General features: G+C 31.2%; 4 protein-coding genes across 4 annotated transcripts in view; 3 read left to right on the top strand and 1 right to left on the bottom strand.

The window, feature by feature from the left end:
• Positions 1 to 2,680: 2,680 nt before the first annotated feature.
• Positions 2,681 to 3,726, bottom strand: LOC107496031 (pectinesterase QRT1). Its single transcript, XM_021127044.2, has 3 exons — positions 3,582 to 3,726; positions 2,881 to 3,061; positions 2,681 to 2,846 (listed from the first exon to the last, which is right to left on the bottom strand). The coding sequence occupies exons 1-3, from the start codon at positions 3,724 to 3,726 to the stop codon at positions 2,681 to 2,683; spliced, it is 492 nt and encodes a 163-aa protein (XP_020982703.1).
• Positions 3,727 to 7,308: 3,582 nt separating this feature from the next.
• On the top strand, positions 7,309 to 9,388 carry LOC107496189 (30S ribosomal protein S10, chloroplastic). The gene is made up of 4 exons (XM_016117395.3): positions 7,309 to 7,639; positions 8,265 to 8,324; positions 8,420 to 8,772; positions 9,083 to 9,388. Exons 1-3 carry the CDS (start codon positions 7,382 to 7,384, stop codon positions 8,729 to 8,731), a joined length of 630 nt encoding a protein of 209 aa, XP_015972881.1. The 5' UTR covers positions 7,309 to 7,381; the 3' UTR covers positions 8,732 to 8,772; positions 9,083 to 9,388.
• Positions 9,389 to 11,436: 2,048 nt separating this feature from the next.
• Positions 11,437 to 13,229, top strand: LOC107496188 (serine acetyltransferase 1, chloroplastic). The gene has a single exon (XM_016117394.3). The coding sequence runs from the start codon at positions 11,607 to 11,609 to the stop codon at positions 12,732 to 12,734; it is 1,128 nt and encodes a 375-aa protein (XP_015972880.1). The 5' UTR covers positions 11,437 to 11,606; the 3' UTR covers positions 12,735 to 13,229.
• A 2,219-nt stretch (positions 13,230 to 15,448) lies between these two features.
• LOC107496187 (desmethyl-deoxy-podophyllotoxin synthase-like) overlaps positions 15,449 to 16,857 on the top strand; it is a 3,051-nt gene continuing 1,642 nt past the window's right edge. The window contains exons 1-2 of the mRNA XM_016117393.3: positions 15,449 to 16,357; positions 16,453 to 16,579. Of these exons, the coding sequence (XP_015972879.3) occupies positions 15,449 to 16,357; positions 16,453 to 16,579 (1,036 nt within the window). The remainder of the gene's footprint in view (positions 16,358 to 16,452; positions 16,580 to 16,857) is intronic.

Below are 16,857 nucleotides of genomic sequence, written 5' to 3' on the forward strand. Positions count from 1 at the left end.
AATTGGATCTTATTATTTACTTTGCTTCATCTATTGCATTCACATGCATGCAATTTTGAGTTTAATTTAATGTTTTACATCTCATGCACTTACAGCTGTTCTCTCGAATGACTATTTACACAGTCAATTTTAAAAATAATTATTTTTTATTAATATAGCGTTATATAATTTGACAATATAATAATTAAATTAAATTCATAAAATAAAGAGTTTAATTTTAATTTATTGAACTCTGTAAATAATTTTATACGATCATCTAATTATTTATGTATTTAAATAATATTTTAAAGGTTTAATTATTCTGTTGGTTCTTATAATTTCGCAAAATTTTTAATTAGGTTCCTATATATTTTTTTTCCTTTCAATTGAGTCTTTGCACAATTTTTTTTAATTGGATCCCTATACTTTTTTTTCTTTTTATTTGGGTCCCTGCACCAATTTTTTTTAGTTGGATCCCTATAAAATTATATAAGTTAATTACTGCTAAGAGAGACCTAATTAAAAAAAATTAGTGCAGGGACCCAATTAAAAAAAGTATAGGAACCTAATTAAAAATTTTACGAAACTATAAGAACCAACACAGTAATTAAACCTATTTTAAATAATAAATTTACAAGTTCGTTACTTTTGTTATATAGAATTTTTTTATACTGATAATATATAAAAATGAAATTCTACCGTTTGAATTATCATGTGTGTTATAGTAATAGTAGAGTATATATAGGCTCATTCCTTTTTATGGGTTTCAATAATGAATTTTGTTGACTTGTTGATTTTATTTTTTAAATTTGGTAGATGATATGATTTTGGAAGTTATGGTTGAGCTACTACAAATGCTAATATTAAAGTGTGCTTTTGGATGAGAAATAATTGGATAAACTACCATTGAGAATGTTTCTGGTCTTTAAAACAATGATTACATTATACTTTTCTGGTTCGTTAGGAAGATAATAAAAGAAGAAATTGTGGAACAAAGAATTTTAACTTGATCTAATAGAAACACAGAAAAATTGCGGTGGACATTGTTGTTTAGCTTTAAATAGACAATTTGGTAGGACCATTTTTTTTAATGGAAAATGATATTTATTATAGTTGTTTACATTAGATTAACGAAATAATAATTCATGCAAATAGTGGATATTGGTGGTAAAAAAAAAAAACTAAAAAATTGATAATTTCTGAATAAATGACAATATATTAATAGCTAAAAAAATAAAAATTAAGAAAGAAAATTGAGAGATAACTTGAAGCTGTAAAGTGAACAATAATTGGAATAAAAATATGGAGAATAAATGTAGGTATCATATAATGATGAGTGTAGCAGTTACAATATGTTATCTTGGATGTATATTGAAGAATATTTGGTGTGGGTTGTTCTTTAAGTACCTTGTTAATGTATGGGATTGTACAATACCAAATCATTTCAAAACTCTCCATTCTTCACTACTGTCATTGGCAATTTAAGGTAACAAATAATTACTATGTAGCATGAGGCTGCTTCAAAGTCTTTGTTCATGAGTGCCATTGCCATGCCTTACTCTCTCTCTCACATCACATTTGTGTTTTTATTTATGTAATTAATAAAGAATATAATTATTTTTATTGATATAATATTACATAATCGAATACACGTGTAAAATTACGCTTTTGATTTTTTATATGGAGAAGAGAATGTAACAATACAACAATGTGGAGAAGAGAGATATTTTACATATACATGGTGTTAGCAGAAAACGGACCCTCCGTTTTGAGTTTGAAAAAAAATAAAAAAGGTTAAAAATTCTAATCGGAGAGTCAAATTTGATTTAAAAAGGAAAAAAAAAGAAAACAAAACTAATCGGACGGTCCGATTTGTAATTTCGAAAATAAAAAAATTTTAATGTTGAAATCGGACCGTCCGATTTTCATTTTAACAAATTAAAAAAATAAAAAATATAAATCGGACCCTACGATTTGGTGTTTATTTTCTTCTTCAAACAAGTCGGACCCTCCGATTTGTAGTTTATTTTTTTTATCAAACAAATCGGACCGTCCGATTTGAATAAAACACCATATAAAAAAAACACCTAATTTTCCAATAACAATGTATTACACATATATTTAACCAATATTAAAAAAAATTAGCCGTAAAATTATGCATTAAAATTAAATTATTAATAATAATAGCACACACATGGTTCCATCACCTCTCACCTCTCTACATTTATGATAACTTGTTGGTTAGGATCATAGAGTGATTCACTGAATTGGTATCAATTTTTGCATAAATGTGTATGTATCTCTAAAGTCATGGTGGTGTTACTACTTTCTACCATTACTATTCCTCAATGGTAAGAGATTGTATTTGATTACTTGGTCAAAATTATTTATTTTTTATTTTAATCTAACCCATTTTTGTTATAGTAAGTAGAGATTTCATGCTCTAACAGAGTTCCTAATATCAAGTCATCAAAAGGAGCAGAGCATTTTGTTTTTAAACAAAAATTGTCAACATTTATCATAATTATCTTGATTCTTATGACAATTTATTTGAGATTCTAGAATTCTTGTTATTAATTTGTGTTTGAACCAAGAAAAAATAAAATATAAAAATGTTGTATTTACTTTAATTTCTATGAAAATATCTCCAACATGTTTCAATGACAAAAATTTTAAACTAAACAAGATTAAAAGATGACTACTATTGTAGTCTAAGCCATTGATCTCCATTTATATAGTCTCTACCAAGAAAAGGCATAGCTTCTTCACTGTTGAAATTTTTTGACCATTCTACCCTTCCAGTTCTATTTGATCCTTTTCCATAACACTGATACTCTCCAAACACTGCAGTCTTGTAAAACCAGAATCTAGTCACATTAACATTGAAAAAAACAGAGTAACATGAATAGTTTTAAACTTTTAATTGTTGTTGAATATTCTCCCCAAGCTCTTCCAAGCAAGATTCTACCATTTCCTTTGATTTTGCAATTAACAAATGAAAATCCTGTATCTTCTTTTGCTGAATTTCTATGATGAGCTGCAATTGCTCCCCAATTCTCAGCTACTGAATATAGTATACATTTTTACATTGAACTTTTCAAATAAAAAATTTTACACAATTCTTATCTTAGTAAAATTATAGCCAAAAAAATGGAAAGAAATATGGGAGTATAATTCCGGAAATTAATTTTCATATAGAGCAAAATTTGGTGTATTTTATGTACATGGGACAAAAAAGTCATTTGTCTAGTTATGGGACATTTTAGAAAATGTAAGAAATTGATCACTATTTCAATATTTTTCGCATATTCAAGGCATATTTAATATATATATATATATATAAAAGCTTTTCGTATACTGAAAAAAAAAATCGAAAAAATTGAAAGAGAATTTTTTCCCCATAAAGTTTAAGGAGTCTACATCCATATTTTTGAATTTCATCAAAAAATTCTATTTTGAGACATTACACCAAAAATAAAGTCAAATATAAATGTTTAAGCCAATAATTCTCTAAGTGAATAATTAGTTATTACTTTAAATTAAAAATAAAATAAAATAAAAATAGAAAGGAAAATAAAGTAAGAACTAACAAGTGATTGTTACATGAAAGAGTGATTTTGCTTGGCCACATATGAAATCAACAGATCCTTGGATGAAAGTTTGGTAGAAATAATGGGTTCCTGTGTTATTAAGGAGAGTGTCTTGTTCCCCAACAACCCTAACTTGGTAGAATACAGCTTTCTCCATCTTTCTCTACCAAATTCTACTATTAATCAAACAATATAACAATCTTGTAAATCATGTTACCTAGATTATTTCTTTATCAATAATAGGTTTACCATTGTAATTATTTTTTAGTGAGAGTACATAAAAAAAGTACATAGTATATAAGGTGTAATAACTCAACAAATATTTTCTAAGGGAGATTTTTCATTCTCTCTAATAATGAGAAGAACCCATCTCTCTCCCTCTCTTAATTCTTTCTGATTCATCAAACCATCAACATCACAGCTTGAACAGCTTAGGGCATGAGATTTTCTTCATGGTGCGGTGAGCGTGGAGAGCAACCAAGCTGTGAATCAAAAAAAAGAAAAAGTTGCGAATCCAATTTTGCCATTCTCTTTCTATCCCTAATTTTTCTTTCGACATTTTCTTTCCCCATTCTTACCTCTTCCTTCAAACTCATCCAATAGAGTTTGATGAGAGGCTATTTCGCAAGATTCTTTCTTGGTGAACATAGCTATTCCGATCAACGAGTTGGAAGGAAGAAGATCTGAATCCCTATTACTCTGTGATTCATTGATTTCTCAAAATGGCAAACATGGCAAACAGATCCTCCCATTGCAGAGGTCGTGGAGCTACATTGGCTTGCTCTCATTGCAACAAGCAAGGCCACACGGAAGATGTATGCTATAAGAAGCATAGGTAACAAATCAAACATCTTTCAACTTTCATTATCATTTCTATTAGTAAGCAAACTAGTAAACTATTTGTGCACAAAAAATATGAATTTAATTTTGACGAAGTATCATTGTAAAACCATACATCTAGGTATATAATATGTTATTAAAAATAACTATACTTTATAATAGCTGCGCGAAATGGTGATAAAAAAGAATATGTAAATCTCTTTACATTGTCAATGCATCAAAATTAAACTCAAAATATATCGCATTAAAAAAAATTTCAAAAAAAAATTGCTCTTGTAATTTGATAAATTTAAAACCATGCAAATATATTTATCATGTAATAAAATGTACATAATTTTTTTTTTTTTTGAAAACCCATAATAGGTTTTGTTATGTCAATAGTCAGAACAGTTGCACAGAAGAAATCAGATTGAACCCAAAGAGTTGCTGTGTTAGACATGCCTAATTCTTGTCCCTCCATTGAACCCTTATCTGATGCCTTAGTGCTATTTGTAATTACAGGTAGTAACAATATGGCACTGCCAATTTCTGTTACATTATTTAGTTCAGTGGCATTCATCATTATATTAGATTTACCTATAAACGAAATATATGGCTTGCTTTTTGGCACATGCACTCTTTCTCTGCATAAATCAATTCACTATTAATACATATTATTATTTCTTATATTTATAATCATACATACATATCCTGAAATCTAAATTGTGCATGACATATGCATGTTATTATTTACTAGAATATTTGTATAAATTTCACTAGCAAATTCCACCATATATCAAACTAGGAGGGTGTTTATTGTAATATCTCTTTTTATTTATTTTATATTAATTTTTTTAAAAAATCAAATTCTAAAACTTTTAGTTATAGATATTCTAAAATTATGTTATGAAATATTTTTTTAAAAAATTTAAATTAATAAAAGAAATATATAAAATATTATATCTCTAATATTTGAAATACATAAAATGATGAAAAATGCTAACAAAAAAAAAGTTGAAATTAAATATAAAAATGGCAATAATTATGTACCTGCAAATTCCAGGAAAAATATAAATCTTGACTCTTATTGTATGATGAGAGATTCTCATCATCAACCATTAGATCATCCCAACTAATCATGTTTCTACTAACATCATCACCTTTTATCACAACCATAATCGCCAATAATAACAACAATAATCTCTTCTTATAACTAGTCATAATCACCAGTTTAGTACTCCTCTATGACAAGAGGATATAATTAATAATGTTTTTAACGGAATTAATAGCTAGGAATAATTAACCAATATATATTGGGTTTAATTTAAGGAGGGCTAATAAGATTAAGCATAAGATAATTGAATGAGCTAATAAGGCAAATAATTAATGAAGGAGTGAAACTGTTAGAAGTTGGAAAGAACTCCTCAACAACAAGTGCGGTTGTAGCTTCATGAAACTAACATACATATATAGGCATTCAATGCAAAACAATATTTTCTTTTCTTCTGTGAAGAAAAAAGAAATTATATATGGTTAATAAGTAATCTGGATTAACCAGTAAGTGTTTGGAGTAGTAATAGAGCTAGGCACAAAGAAAATTAGTCTTTTTTTTTCTAATAATTAAAAAAGTTATTTAACAAGAATAAAAATATTAGCTAATTAACATCTTTTCCTTGTATTTGCATTGTATCTCTAAATTGGTATTAGCTAAATTTTTATTTTTTTCACTAAAAATGGTTTTCTAAAGATATGATACTTAAATTTAATATTTAAAAAATCTACATCAATTGAACTATATAGTTTCAATTGGCTCCTACTTAAATGATATATAGGAAGAAAAAAAATCATATTTAACAATGTGATTTATCATTTATGTTTTGATATATAAATTCTTATTTTTCACTTTTATATATAAAGGTTTACAATTTAATCTTATCTTACTTTACTTTTAAATGTATCATAGTATGATTTATATCGATAAAAGAAATTAAAGGAAAAAAAAAAGAGAGTAAAAATTGCTTGAGGTTCATATTTTTCAACTGCCATCTCATTAACACATATGGTCCATTTGACAATAAATAAGAATTAATGTAAGTATTTACCTTTTCTTAATTCCATATACCAAAAGCTGCGCTGATGTGATTGTTTTTGGTTAGGCCACAATTTTTTCTTCATAATTTATACCTGTATATATATTCGAGACGACATTTTAGAAGTTTAAATATTGTTTGGTAAATCTATCCTTACATTGGATTCAATAAGTGACAAAAAAAAACCAAAACAGTAAAACACCATGCGTTGGTGTGAAGTGACAAAGTTGAGTATACAATAAGAAAAGAAAAAGTATAGGGTACCAACATATCATCTGCCAACTTCTGTTAATTTTTATTTATATTTGTGTTTTATGAAAGTGTGTTCACAGATGTGTCTAATAATTAATATATTTTAAATATACATATAAAGAGACACATTCAAAAAATATATTTATAAAGACACTTCTATTAAATACAGTTATTTTATTAGACACATCCACGAACACATTTCTATAAAACACAATTATAAATAAGAGTTGGCAGAAGTTGACAAATATGCTGTTGGTAACGTAGCGGAGCCGATAAGAAAATATATAATTTAATATGAACAATTTTACAGTTAGATTTTTCAAAAGCTTTTATTAAAAGAAGCCGAGTGTAATTGTTAAAAAATAAAATTGTTACTGCCGAAAAAAATCTAATGTTAAAAAATATTGAAATTGGGCCGTACCTTTTTTGGTCAATAAGTTGGACCGTATCTTCAACCATGATCCATATGAAGTTGAATACTTATGAGTTATGGGCCTCGAACAGTAACTTAGGCCCAAAATATTTTTCTAAACAATAATTTAGCAAACAAATGGATCCACCTGACCAAAAAAAAAAAGAGAAAACAAATGGATAAAATTTTTCAGATAGTGTAGACTGTAGAGTGAGCTTCTTCACCTCAGAGCTTCTTCGATGGCGATGGTTTCTTCTCTCTCTGCGGCACTACTTCCTCCTCTTTCTCTCTCTACCTCTTCCTCCTCGCTCTCTTCCAACCCAAAGTTTGCGTCTTTGTGCTTTCAATCTGGTAACACCTTCAAGCTCAGAACCCCTAAGCTGCTTCACTCATCAACTAGGGTTTTTGCTGCGCCTGAAGTTTTGGATTCTGAGGAACCGCTAGACGTACCTCCAGAAATCCTTGGCGATGATGAATCTGAGGCGACCACCTTTCAGGTCTGTGCATATCGCATTTCTTCATTTTTGTTCATTCGAATTCGGATAACTTGAGTTTTCTGGATGGTGAAAATGATAATTGGAAATTGTGCAATGTAATATAGTATATATCTATGTATATTGTTTGATTTGTTTCTCAGAGTGCTTGGTCACTAGAATGAGATTGAATTCAACAATGAGTGAATGAACTTAGCTCTATGATTTTCCTTTAGTTTTGTGGATTCAATTATGGATTAGGACAAGGAGCCTGGATAGAATTTTTCTACCATTAGGTGGATATAATGTTCTAGGAAAGGATAACTATGCAAATGTTTAGGTTAAAATTTTATAGTTGCTAAGACACACACTTATCAAAGGCAAGTTTCTGTTGAGGTTACTAATAGTGATTTATGAATATAATCCTTTCTCACTAGATTGAGTTGTATACATGAATCAAACAATGCTATTTGGTCTTTGTAAATTCACAGTTTTTGGAACTGAATTTCCAAGAGAGTTTTAATAAAAAATCATATTCTGTCAAAAAAAGAAAATGATATCCTGCTTAGCTATGAATGAATGATATCCATTCATACTTCTCCTGAATCCATTTGGTGGTTTTGCTGATTTTGTTGTGTTGCTTTCTAAGGTTGGAGATTCAGACACTCGTACCACTTCCTCAATTAGCATTGGTGGTGATCCAGATACGGTATACTCATCAACTCTGTTATATCTTGTTCCGATTCGTAACTGTTTTCCTCCTTATCAATTTCAGTTTACCTGAAGTTTTCCCTCCATTTTCAGATGGCGCCTAAGCAGAAGATTAGAATCAAACTTAGGTCTTACTGGGTGCCCTTGATAGAGGATTCTTGCAAGCAGATACTAGATGCAGCAAGGAATACCAATGCAAAAACCATGGGTCCTGTACCATTGCCAACTAAGAAGAGAATTTATTGTGTTCTTAAATCGCCACATGTACATAAGGATGCTCGATTCCATTTTGAGATCAGAACACATCAGCGTCTCATTGATATTTTGTATCCTACAGCACAAACAATAGATTCTCTTATGCAGCTTGATCTTCCTGCTGGTGTGGATGTAGAGGTCAAGCTCTGAGCTATCGACATTTTACGGCTCTTAATCCATATTGCAACCGAGTAAGCTTCAATTCACCCATCAATGGTTAAGAAATGTGATTTTTTAAAAGATACAGGGCATTTCGCCTTCAATTGTCATTTTGTTTTCTGCACTACATTTGTATATACCCTAGCAAGGTTTTCAAAAAGTACCTACATTTGTTGCATAGATATTTATATAGACTCTACTTTGTTACAGTGGTGTATTACCTTTATTGGTTTGAATTTTGAAAAGCTATGCATGATGCTATTTTCTTGCAAATGCTGTCTCCTTTACACTTTCTGGCATTGTTGATTTTCCATTGATGTCAAATTTTATTATGGTTTCAAGGATTGGATTATGTTACTGAGAAAACTATATGGGGGATGACACTTCCAAATTATTGTTTGGACAAGCTTGTTGAGTAGTAACCCGATTTTCCAAGTTGAAGGCATAAACATGCATGCAGTTCTTACTGTTGATTCTTCTCTTGATAGAGCTCTTTGTTGAATTTTTATTCTCTGTATGTAATGTGATTAATCCACATACAAATCAAGTGTAATTTATAATGAAGGAATCCTAGAATATTTTACTTTTTCAAGTCACTGAAGCCTGTAATACCTATATCTATTTATATCGTTATTTATTTCAACCCTATAGACTTAGTCCACAGAGTTTTAACATTTAACCATTTCATATTGTAATGCTTGTAGAATGAATTAGAATAATATTTTGGTTAAAATAATCTTTATAAAAAAGGGGTACATTAATATTGAATTTTGACTTTGCATGGAACATTTTTTTAATCATTTCAGTATATAATTGTTTGTAAATTGGTACTTATCGTCAACTGAAGTTATAATCATATAATAATACACGTTAAATTTATGAAAACAAGCAAGTATTTTTCTTTCGTTATGAAGACTGGTCTAAAGATGATGAATACATCGGTGAGATTTCATTACAGAAAAGGTAAGAAATGCAGAACGAAATTAAGAAATGAAGAAAATAAAATGATGGTGCTTAAAAGAAGTTAATATAATTATTAGTTTACGAATAAAAAAGAAGGCGAAAATTAAAACATATACAACTTGTAGCTACTTCTTCTTCTTTATGTTGCTTGACCACAATTATTGCTGCTGCTTTTTTTGGGTTGCTTGACCACAACGATTGTGCAAACAAAATTATTATACGATTTTGTAGGCCCTGGACCTTTCTGACCTTACATAAAAAGTATATACAACATAAAGCATCAAATAAACCAAATTGTGTTGGTCTAGTGGTTAGCCCACTAGTCCGCTTAAACAAGTATTGGGGGTTTGAATCCCGCCTTATGCATGCAGCAACTCATTGACCAGCAGTAAACCCTTAAATGGAGCTTAGTATCGCGACGAATTAGTCCTTGACCTGTCGGGTTAGGGGAATAATGTGGGAAACTAAAAAAATAAAGCATCAAATAATACATTTTTTGGTAATTAATAAAATGAGAACATTATTTGTATATCCAAAATTCCAAGTGGAGAATCTTTTATTTTTAGAGGTTGCTATCCACGATTCCATGTTCCCATAATATACAAAGAATAAAGCTTAAAACCTGAAATGGGACAAGAGATATAATATAAAAAAGGTACAATATTTAATTATTATAATTAAAAAATAATTATTTACGTAAAAATAAATTTATGTAAAAATAATAACTAAAATATTGATACATATTATATTAAATTATTTAATTAAACATACTAAATTATCTAAAAAATTTTAATTATTATCTTTACATAAAAATAAACAGAGTCATCTAATATGTTTCATTATTATATTCAAGATGTATATATCTATCCATATATTATATCAATATATTTTAGATAAATCAAATTTCGATCCCCCTAAATTATATGATATTACAAATTTACAACATATATTATCTAAAGTTTATGATTTTGTATATATTTTTTATATATAATATTGCTTATTCTTTAACAAAGAATTGGTGTAATTTACCCATATATTTTTGTATAGGATGCGCAGCCTTGACACTATTATAGTATAGCTTACTTTTATTAATTTTCATACGTTGCAACCCATACACAGTCTTGTTTTGTTTGTATGGAAGATAATATTGTTTTATTCTATCAATACCCAAAAATAAATGATAGAATAAAAAACTTTGTTATCACTTATTTTAATTGGAATATGAACAATGGTGATGTAAGGGGTTACATTAGAAGTGCCTTGATGGTGGGATATAGTGGTCAAACAATCTGACTCTATGATGCAAAAATGGACTTTTCTTTTAATCATCAAAGACTCAAGGTTTTCAATACATATTAAAATTTATCATAAATGATTAGATTAATGATTTATTGATTGAATAAGTGTTTTATTAAATTCAGTATTTTGAGTAAATCTATATGGATTTGATTTAGTTAACAGTCATAAAGATAAGTAGGTATATTATCTCCAAAATTATCGAATAAATGTTGAGTATAAAAAACAAAAAAATATTTTATTTAATTTTTGGGTAAATATTATTTTTTTATTAAAAAAATATAAAATATTAATATATTATCTGTTAATTTATTATCAATAATAAAAATATTTTTATTAAATATAATTATAAATAAAAATTGGTAAAAATTGGCGGTTTTATTAATTCTCAAACAGTTTACATATGATGTTTTATATAATCTAGAGTGCTAGATTCTTGTCTCCACTATCTCTCTCACCAACTCATTCATTCATTCTTCTGTGAACTTTCCTTTTGGATCACAAATCATTGACCAAACTCCAAACACTAATAATCATTTCCTGATAAACATTCTTTCCTGCCAAACCTACTTTCCCAGAAAATCTTCAAAACTTTTCCAGGAAAATCATGGTGCTCATGGCAGGGCGCTCCCTCACTTCCTTTGTCAACCCAACACCAACCCAATTCTCTCTTCTCTTTCTTCTCAATCCAAAGTTCTTAACTTGCCACACCCCATTTTCTACTCTCACTCCTCTTCCTTCACCTAAAACCTTGCCTTCTAAGTCTTCTGCTTCAATTGATGCTTCAAGTTCAACGTTGACCAAAAATAACTCAAGGGGTTTCTCCAGAATCTTCAGAAACAATTTCACTGATGGTGTTTGCAAGTACCAGGTGAAAACTCTTCAGACTACCCCTATTTTTGTTGAGGAAGTTCAAGAAAATGAAGCTGTGGATCTATGGCCGAAGATGAAGGAAGAGGCTGAACTTGATGTAACTGAGGAACCTATTCTGAATAGTTACTACCAATCTTCAATTCTGTCTCATGATTCATTGGAATCTGCTTTGGCCAATCACCTTGCTAACAGATTAAGCAGTGCAAGCCTTCCAAGTAACACACTTTTTGATCTCTTTGTTGGGATCTTGAAATCTGACCAAGAAATCATGGATTCTGTGAAGGAAGATCTCAAAGCAGTTAAGGAAAGAGACCCTGCTTGCATAAGCCATGTGCATTGCTTCTTGAACTTCAAAGGCTTCTTAGCATGCCAATCTCATAGAGTTGCTCATAAGCTATGGCTTCAAGGAAGAAAAGTCTTGGCAGTTATGATCCAGAACCGAGTTTCCGAGGTTTTCGCAGTAGATATTCATCCCGGTGCTAAGATTGGAAGTGGGATTCTGCTTGATCATGCAACTGGATTAGTGGTTGGTGAAACTGCAGTGATTGGTAACAATGTGTCAATTTTGCATAGTGTGACTTTGGGTGGAACTGGTAAAGCTTCTGGTGATAGGCATCCAAAGATTGGTGATGGGGTTTTGATTGGTGCAGGGACTTGTATTTTGGGGAACATTAAGGTTGGTGAATGTGCTAAGATTGGTGCTGGTTCTGTGGTGATTAAGGATGTTCCTCCTAGGACTACTGTTGTTGGGAATCCTGCTAAGTTGGTTGGAGGCAAGAACCCTGTTAAGCTGGACAAAATGCCTAGCTTCACCATGGATCATACTTCAAATATTACTGAATTTTATGATTACTGTATTTAGATTTTAGCATGCATTTACTCTTTGGTAGGATTCTCAGGATATAGAACATATGAAAACAGGATACAGGAACAAGAAAAGATAGAAGAATTCTGTCTGTCTGATAAATTTTGTCTCAGAGATGGAGACATTTTGCCTATTTCTCCGAATAAGTTCGTTTTCCATGTGTTTCTGTATTTCTGTCCTGAGATAATTACCGAATAAGTCGGCTTAGAGTTGAAGCTTGAAACATGGTTTGGGGTTATATTCTTGATTTTGGGGAGGGTGGCTTCTTGTTTGTTATGTAAGAGTGAATCCATGTTCTCCTGCTAACAATAAACGAAAGGAAAATAATAACAGCAAAGTGCCCTCAGGACCATTGTATTAGTCTATCAGAAATATATAGTATGCAGAACAACAAAGCTGTATCTATAATATGCAGGGATTTTGTTGTTGTTGTAAGGTTTCAGAACCACCCTTCTGTAATAAATACTACAATAATTTAGGTTGTGTTGCTTATATAGTATCTTACATAGTATGTTCTTGTTATGTGGTTCTCCTTGTGAGACATGCTTGTTTTAATTAAATTGCAACCAAATTGTGTGCAGTTATGTAACAAGATCAGTAACAATCATAGGTCAAAAATTGCAGCCTCACATAATCTTCCACCAGGAGCATAGGAACTATCAAGCTCTGATAGCATACATCACTTCATCGGCCATAGTTCTCTCTTCGCCGGAGATTTGCCGAAGAGGTCTTGAGACACTGCCTTTCCAGAGAGACCTTGATTTCTTGCTGCAGAAGTTGTTTGCTTCACAAAAGTGGCTGCATGTGATTAGTGGAGTGATGCATAAAGTGAAGGAGATGTATAGAACTAGTGATATGATTCTTGAGAATATATCAAAACAAAATCAACAACCAAGAATATTGATAAAAGATGGTAGTCTTCTGTCTTTTGACTGATGAAAACTCCCTTTTGTGATTCCCATTTCCTACAAGGCAGCCTTAAAATCCAAGCCTGGTTAAGGTCTAGAGGATGGAATCATGGAGTTATATATATATATGAACAACAGCTAAGCATATAAATGTGTGCAGTAATCTCAGTTGTTTGCAGATAATTTAGCTTCCAAACAATAGTTATTCTGCATCAAGTGAAATTTTATGTGAATGAAGGGGCAGGGGATTCAATTTCTCTACTTGCTAAGCTAAAAGGCTAAAACAAACTTGAAGATCAGTTGTTTGATATATCAATGAGCAACCAAGTCCATAATCTAACACCATTGTTCCTGATATCAATTTAGGAAAGCAGCTTCAATAATTAAGAGTAGACTTTGTGGATATTGCATATAAGATTGAATTGAATATCTATTTGAATATCTCTGGCTAGCTATGGCCCTGCTTCTAATTAAAGACCAACTCTATATAAACAAATTAACTCAAAAAATATTGATAAATCAGTTATAAAAACAATAATTAACTCAAAATATATTATAATAGGTTTGATTTTCTAATTGCATGAAAATATTTGTACTGATTGGTGAAGCAGTATAACTTGTGTCACAGGGAATATTAATTAGTTTGGTGAAGAGGGACCAAATCCAAAATAGACTGATTAAGAAAGTGCCTAACTTTTATTATTTGGTAGATCATCTTTTTCCTTTTTTTCTTCATTTATATGAAGTGAAATTGATAACTGAGAATCATTAGATGATTTGATAAGTTTAATTAAATTGTTATTTAATGATTTTCAACTATCAATAGGGATGTTAATGGGGCGGGGCGGAGGATGCCTCCCTGCTCCCCGTCCCTGCCCCCATAATTGATCCCTATCTCCGTCCCGATCCTCGCTATGGAGGGATATTCGTCCCCATCTCCATTCCCCGCGTTTCCGTGTTCCTTGCGATGCCCCATTTCCCATCTTCCTATGTTAAACATTTATATGAAAATTATAGTGAAAAATTAAAAAAAAACTACAAAACATTATTACAAACATATCTTATCCAAAATTATAAGTCCAGAAATACAACATAACAAATCATAGTCCATAAGAGGGCAAGCACTGAGCAGGAAGAGTGGCCGGTAGCGACTGGTGAGGGGGTATACTGCTATGACTGTGACTGTGGACACAACTATGGGGATTGGGAGTATTGAACTTTTTTGGAGAGTTGGGGCTTCGAAATGGCGCTAAGTGGAGTAGTAGGAGAGAATGGAAGACATTCAATAAGGTAGGGTTAGGATTTTTAATAGGTGAAATTACTAAAAAATCCCTATATTAGAAATAAATTCAGCGTATTTAAATAAGAGCAATGCTAGGGGGCCAGCAACATTTGTGATTGGTAGCCATCAACTAGCCATCAATGATGATTTGATGTTGTGAGATTGGTGTGAGATTTCATCTAATGGCTCATATTTTTCTGATGGTTACATGCTGACCAAAATGCAATAAAATTGCTAGCCTCCTAGACTTTTCCTTTAAATAAACTCAAGAATTCGGAGATTTATCCGAGATGAGATAGGAATCCTTGCTCGGGTCCCGTGCCTGTCTCGAGAAGATTTTAGTCCCCATTCCCATCTTCACATACAGGAAAAATTCTACGCCTTCAGATTCCCGTTCAGATCAGTTCCCGCAGAAATTCTTGCACTCCGAAAAATTTTGACACCCCTAACTATCAACTTCATGCGAGTCTCCACCTTTATATATCTTACACATAAGCTAAATTCTAAAACATGTTTCCATGATGGAGTTTCATTTCTCATCATTCTTCATCATCCTTCAAAGTCCTATTATCATTATCATCTTAATCTCTTTGATCCTCAAGTTGGGAAGAAAGAGATTCAAAACTAATGGCAGAGCATCAAGTAATAATCTTCCACCAGGGCCATGGAAGCTACCAATTCTCGGAAGCATCCACCATCTCATCGGCGATCTTCCACACCGCCGCCTAACAAAACTATCCAAAAAACATGGCCCCATAATCCACATGCAGCTCGGAGAGACACCAGCCATAGTCATTTCTTCACCGGAGATCGCCAAACTGCTCTTCAAAACCCATGACACCGCCTTCGCTCAACGGCCTCAGTTTCCCGCCATTGAAGCTCTAACTTACGGTTGGACAGATCTTGCGTTTTCGCCATACGGAAACTTCTGGAAGCAGGTAAGGAAGATTTGCACGGTGGAATTGTTGAGCGCCAAGCGCGTTAGATCGTTCAAGTTCATAAGAATGGAAGAGGTTTCAAGCTTAGTAAGATCTGTCTCCATGAACGTTGGTTCATCCATCAACCTCACTGAGATGTTCTTGAACATGTCATATAGCATCATAGCGAGAGCCATATTCGGAAAGAAAACGAAGGATCAAGACGCATATGTTTCAATCATCAAGGAAACTTTAACATCTTCATCACTTGCTTTTGGTGTTAGTAACTTGTTTCCTTCTCAGAAATGGTTGCATGTGATTAGTGGAGTGGAACGTAAAGTGAAGGAGATGCATAGAACATGTGATAGGGTTCTTGATGATATCATTGATGAAGCAACATCAAAGATAGATGGAGATGGAGATGGTAGTCTTCTGTGTATTCTTTTGAGACTCAAAGAAAATGGTGCTTGTGAATTTCAATTGACAAATGATAATATTAAAGCTATTCTTCAGGTTAGTATTAATTAGTTTAATTTGTGTGTATTATGTGGTTAATTTCATGTTTGTTTATTAAGGTTTTTGAAAACATATAGTATTATATGGTGCAGGACATGTTAATTGCGGGAGGTGAAACTACATCTTTAACTGTGGAATGGATTTTCTCTGAGATGCTAAAAAATCCAAGAGTGCTGAAGAAAGCACAAGCAGAAGTTAGGGAAGTTTTTGGTAACAAAGGTTGATTTCTTTTATAAATATTTTTGGTAAAGTATATATCCGCATATTCATGAAAAAAGCTCTTAGATGAATTGACTACTATACAAAAGCGCGGCATTTCACTGATTTGTTGTGTTTACATGTGTTTATAGGTGTCGGATATATTTTGGATATAAAAATTATTAATTAATATATATGTTTTTTTATGTTCAACTGTGTTTTAATAAAAAAAATAAAAAAAATTAGATTTACTTAATACTATTATATGTCAACATATTTAATTTTATTTTTAATATATT

This window comes from Arachis duranensis, chromosome 7 (assembly GCF_000817695.3).
Source record: "Arachis duranensis cultivar V14167 chromosome 7, aradu.V14167.gnm2.J7QH, whole genome shotgun sequence".
NCBI lineage: Eukaryota > Viridiplantae > Streptophyta > Magnoliopsida > Fabales > Fabaceae > Arachis > Arachis duranensis.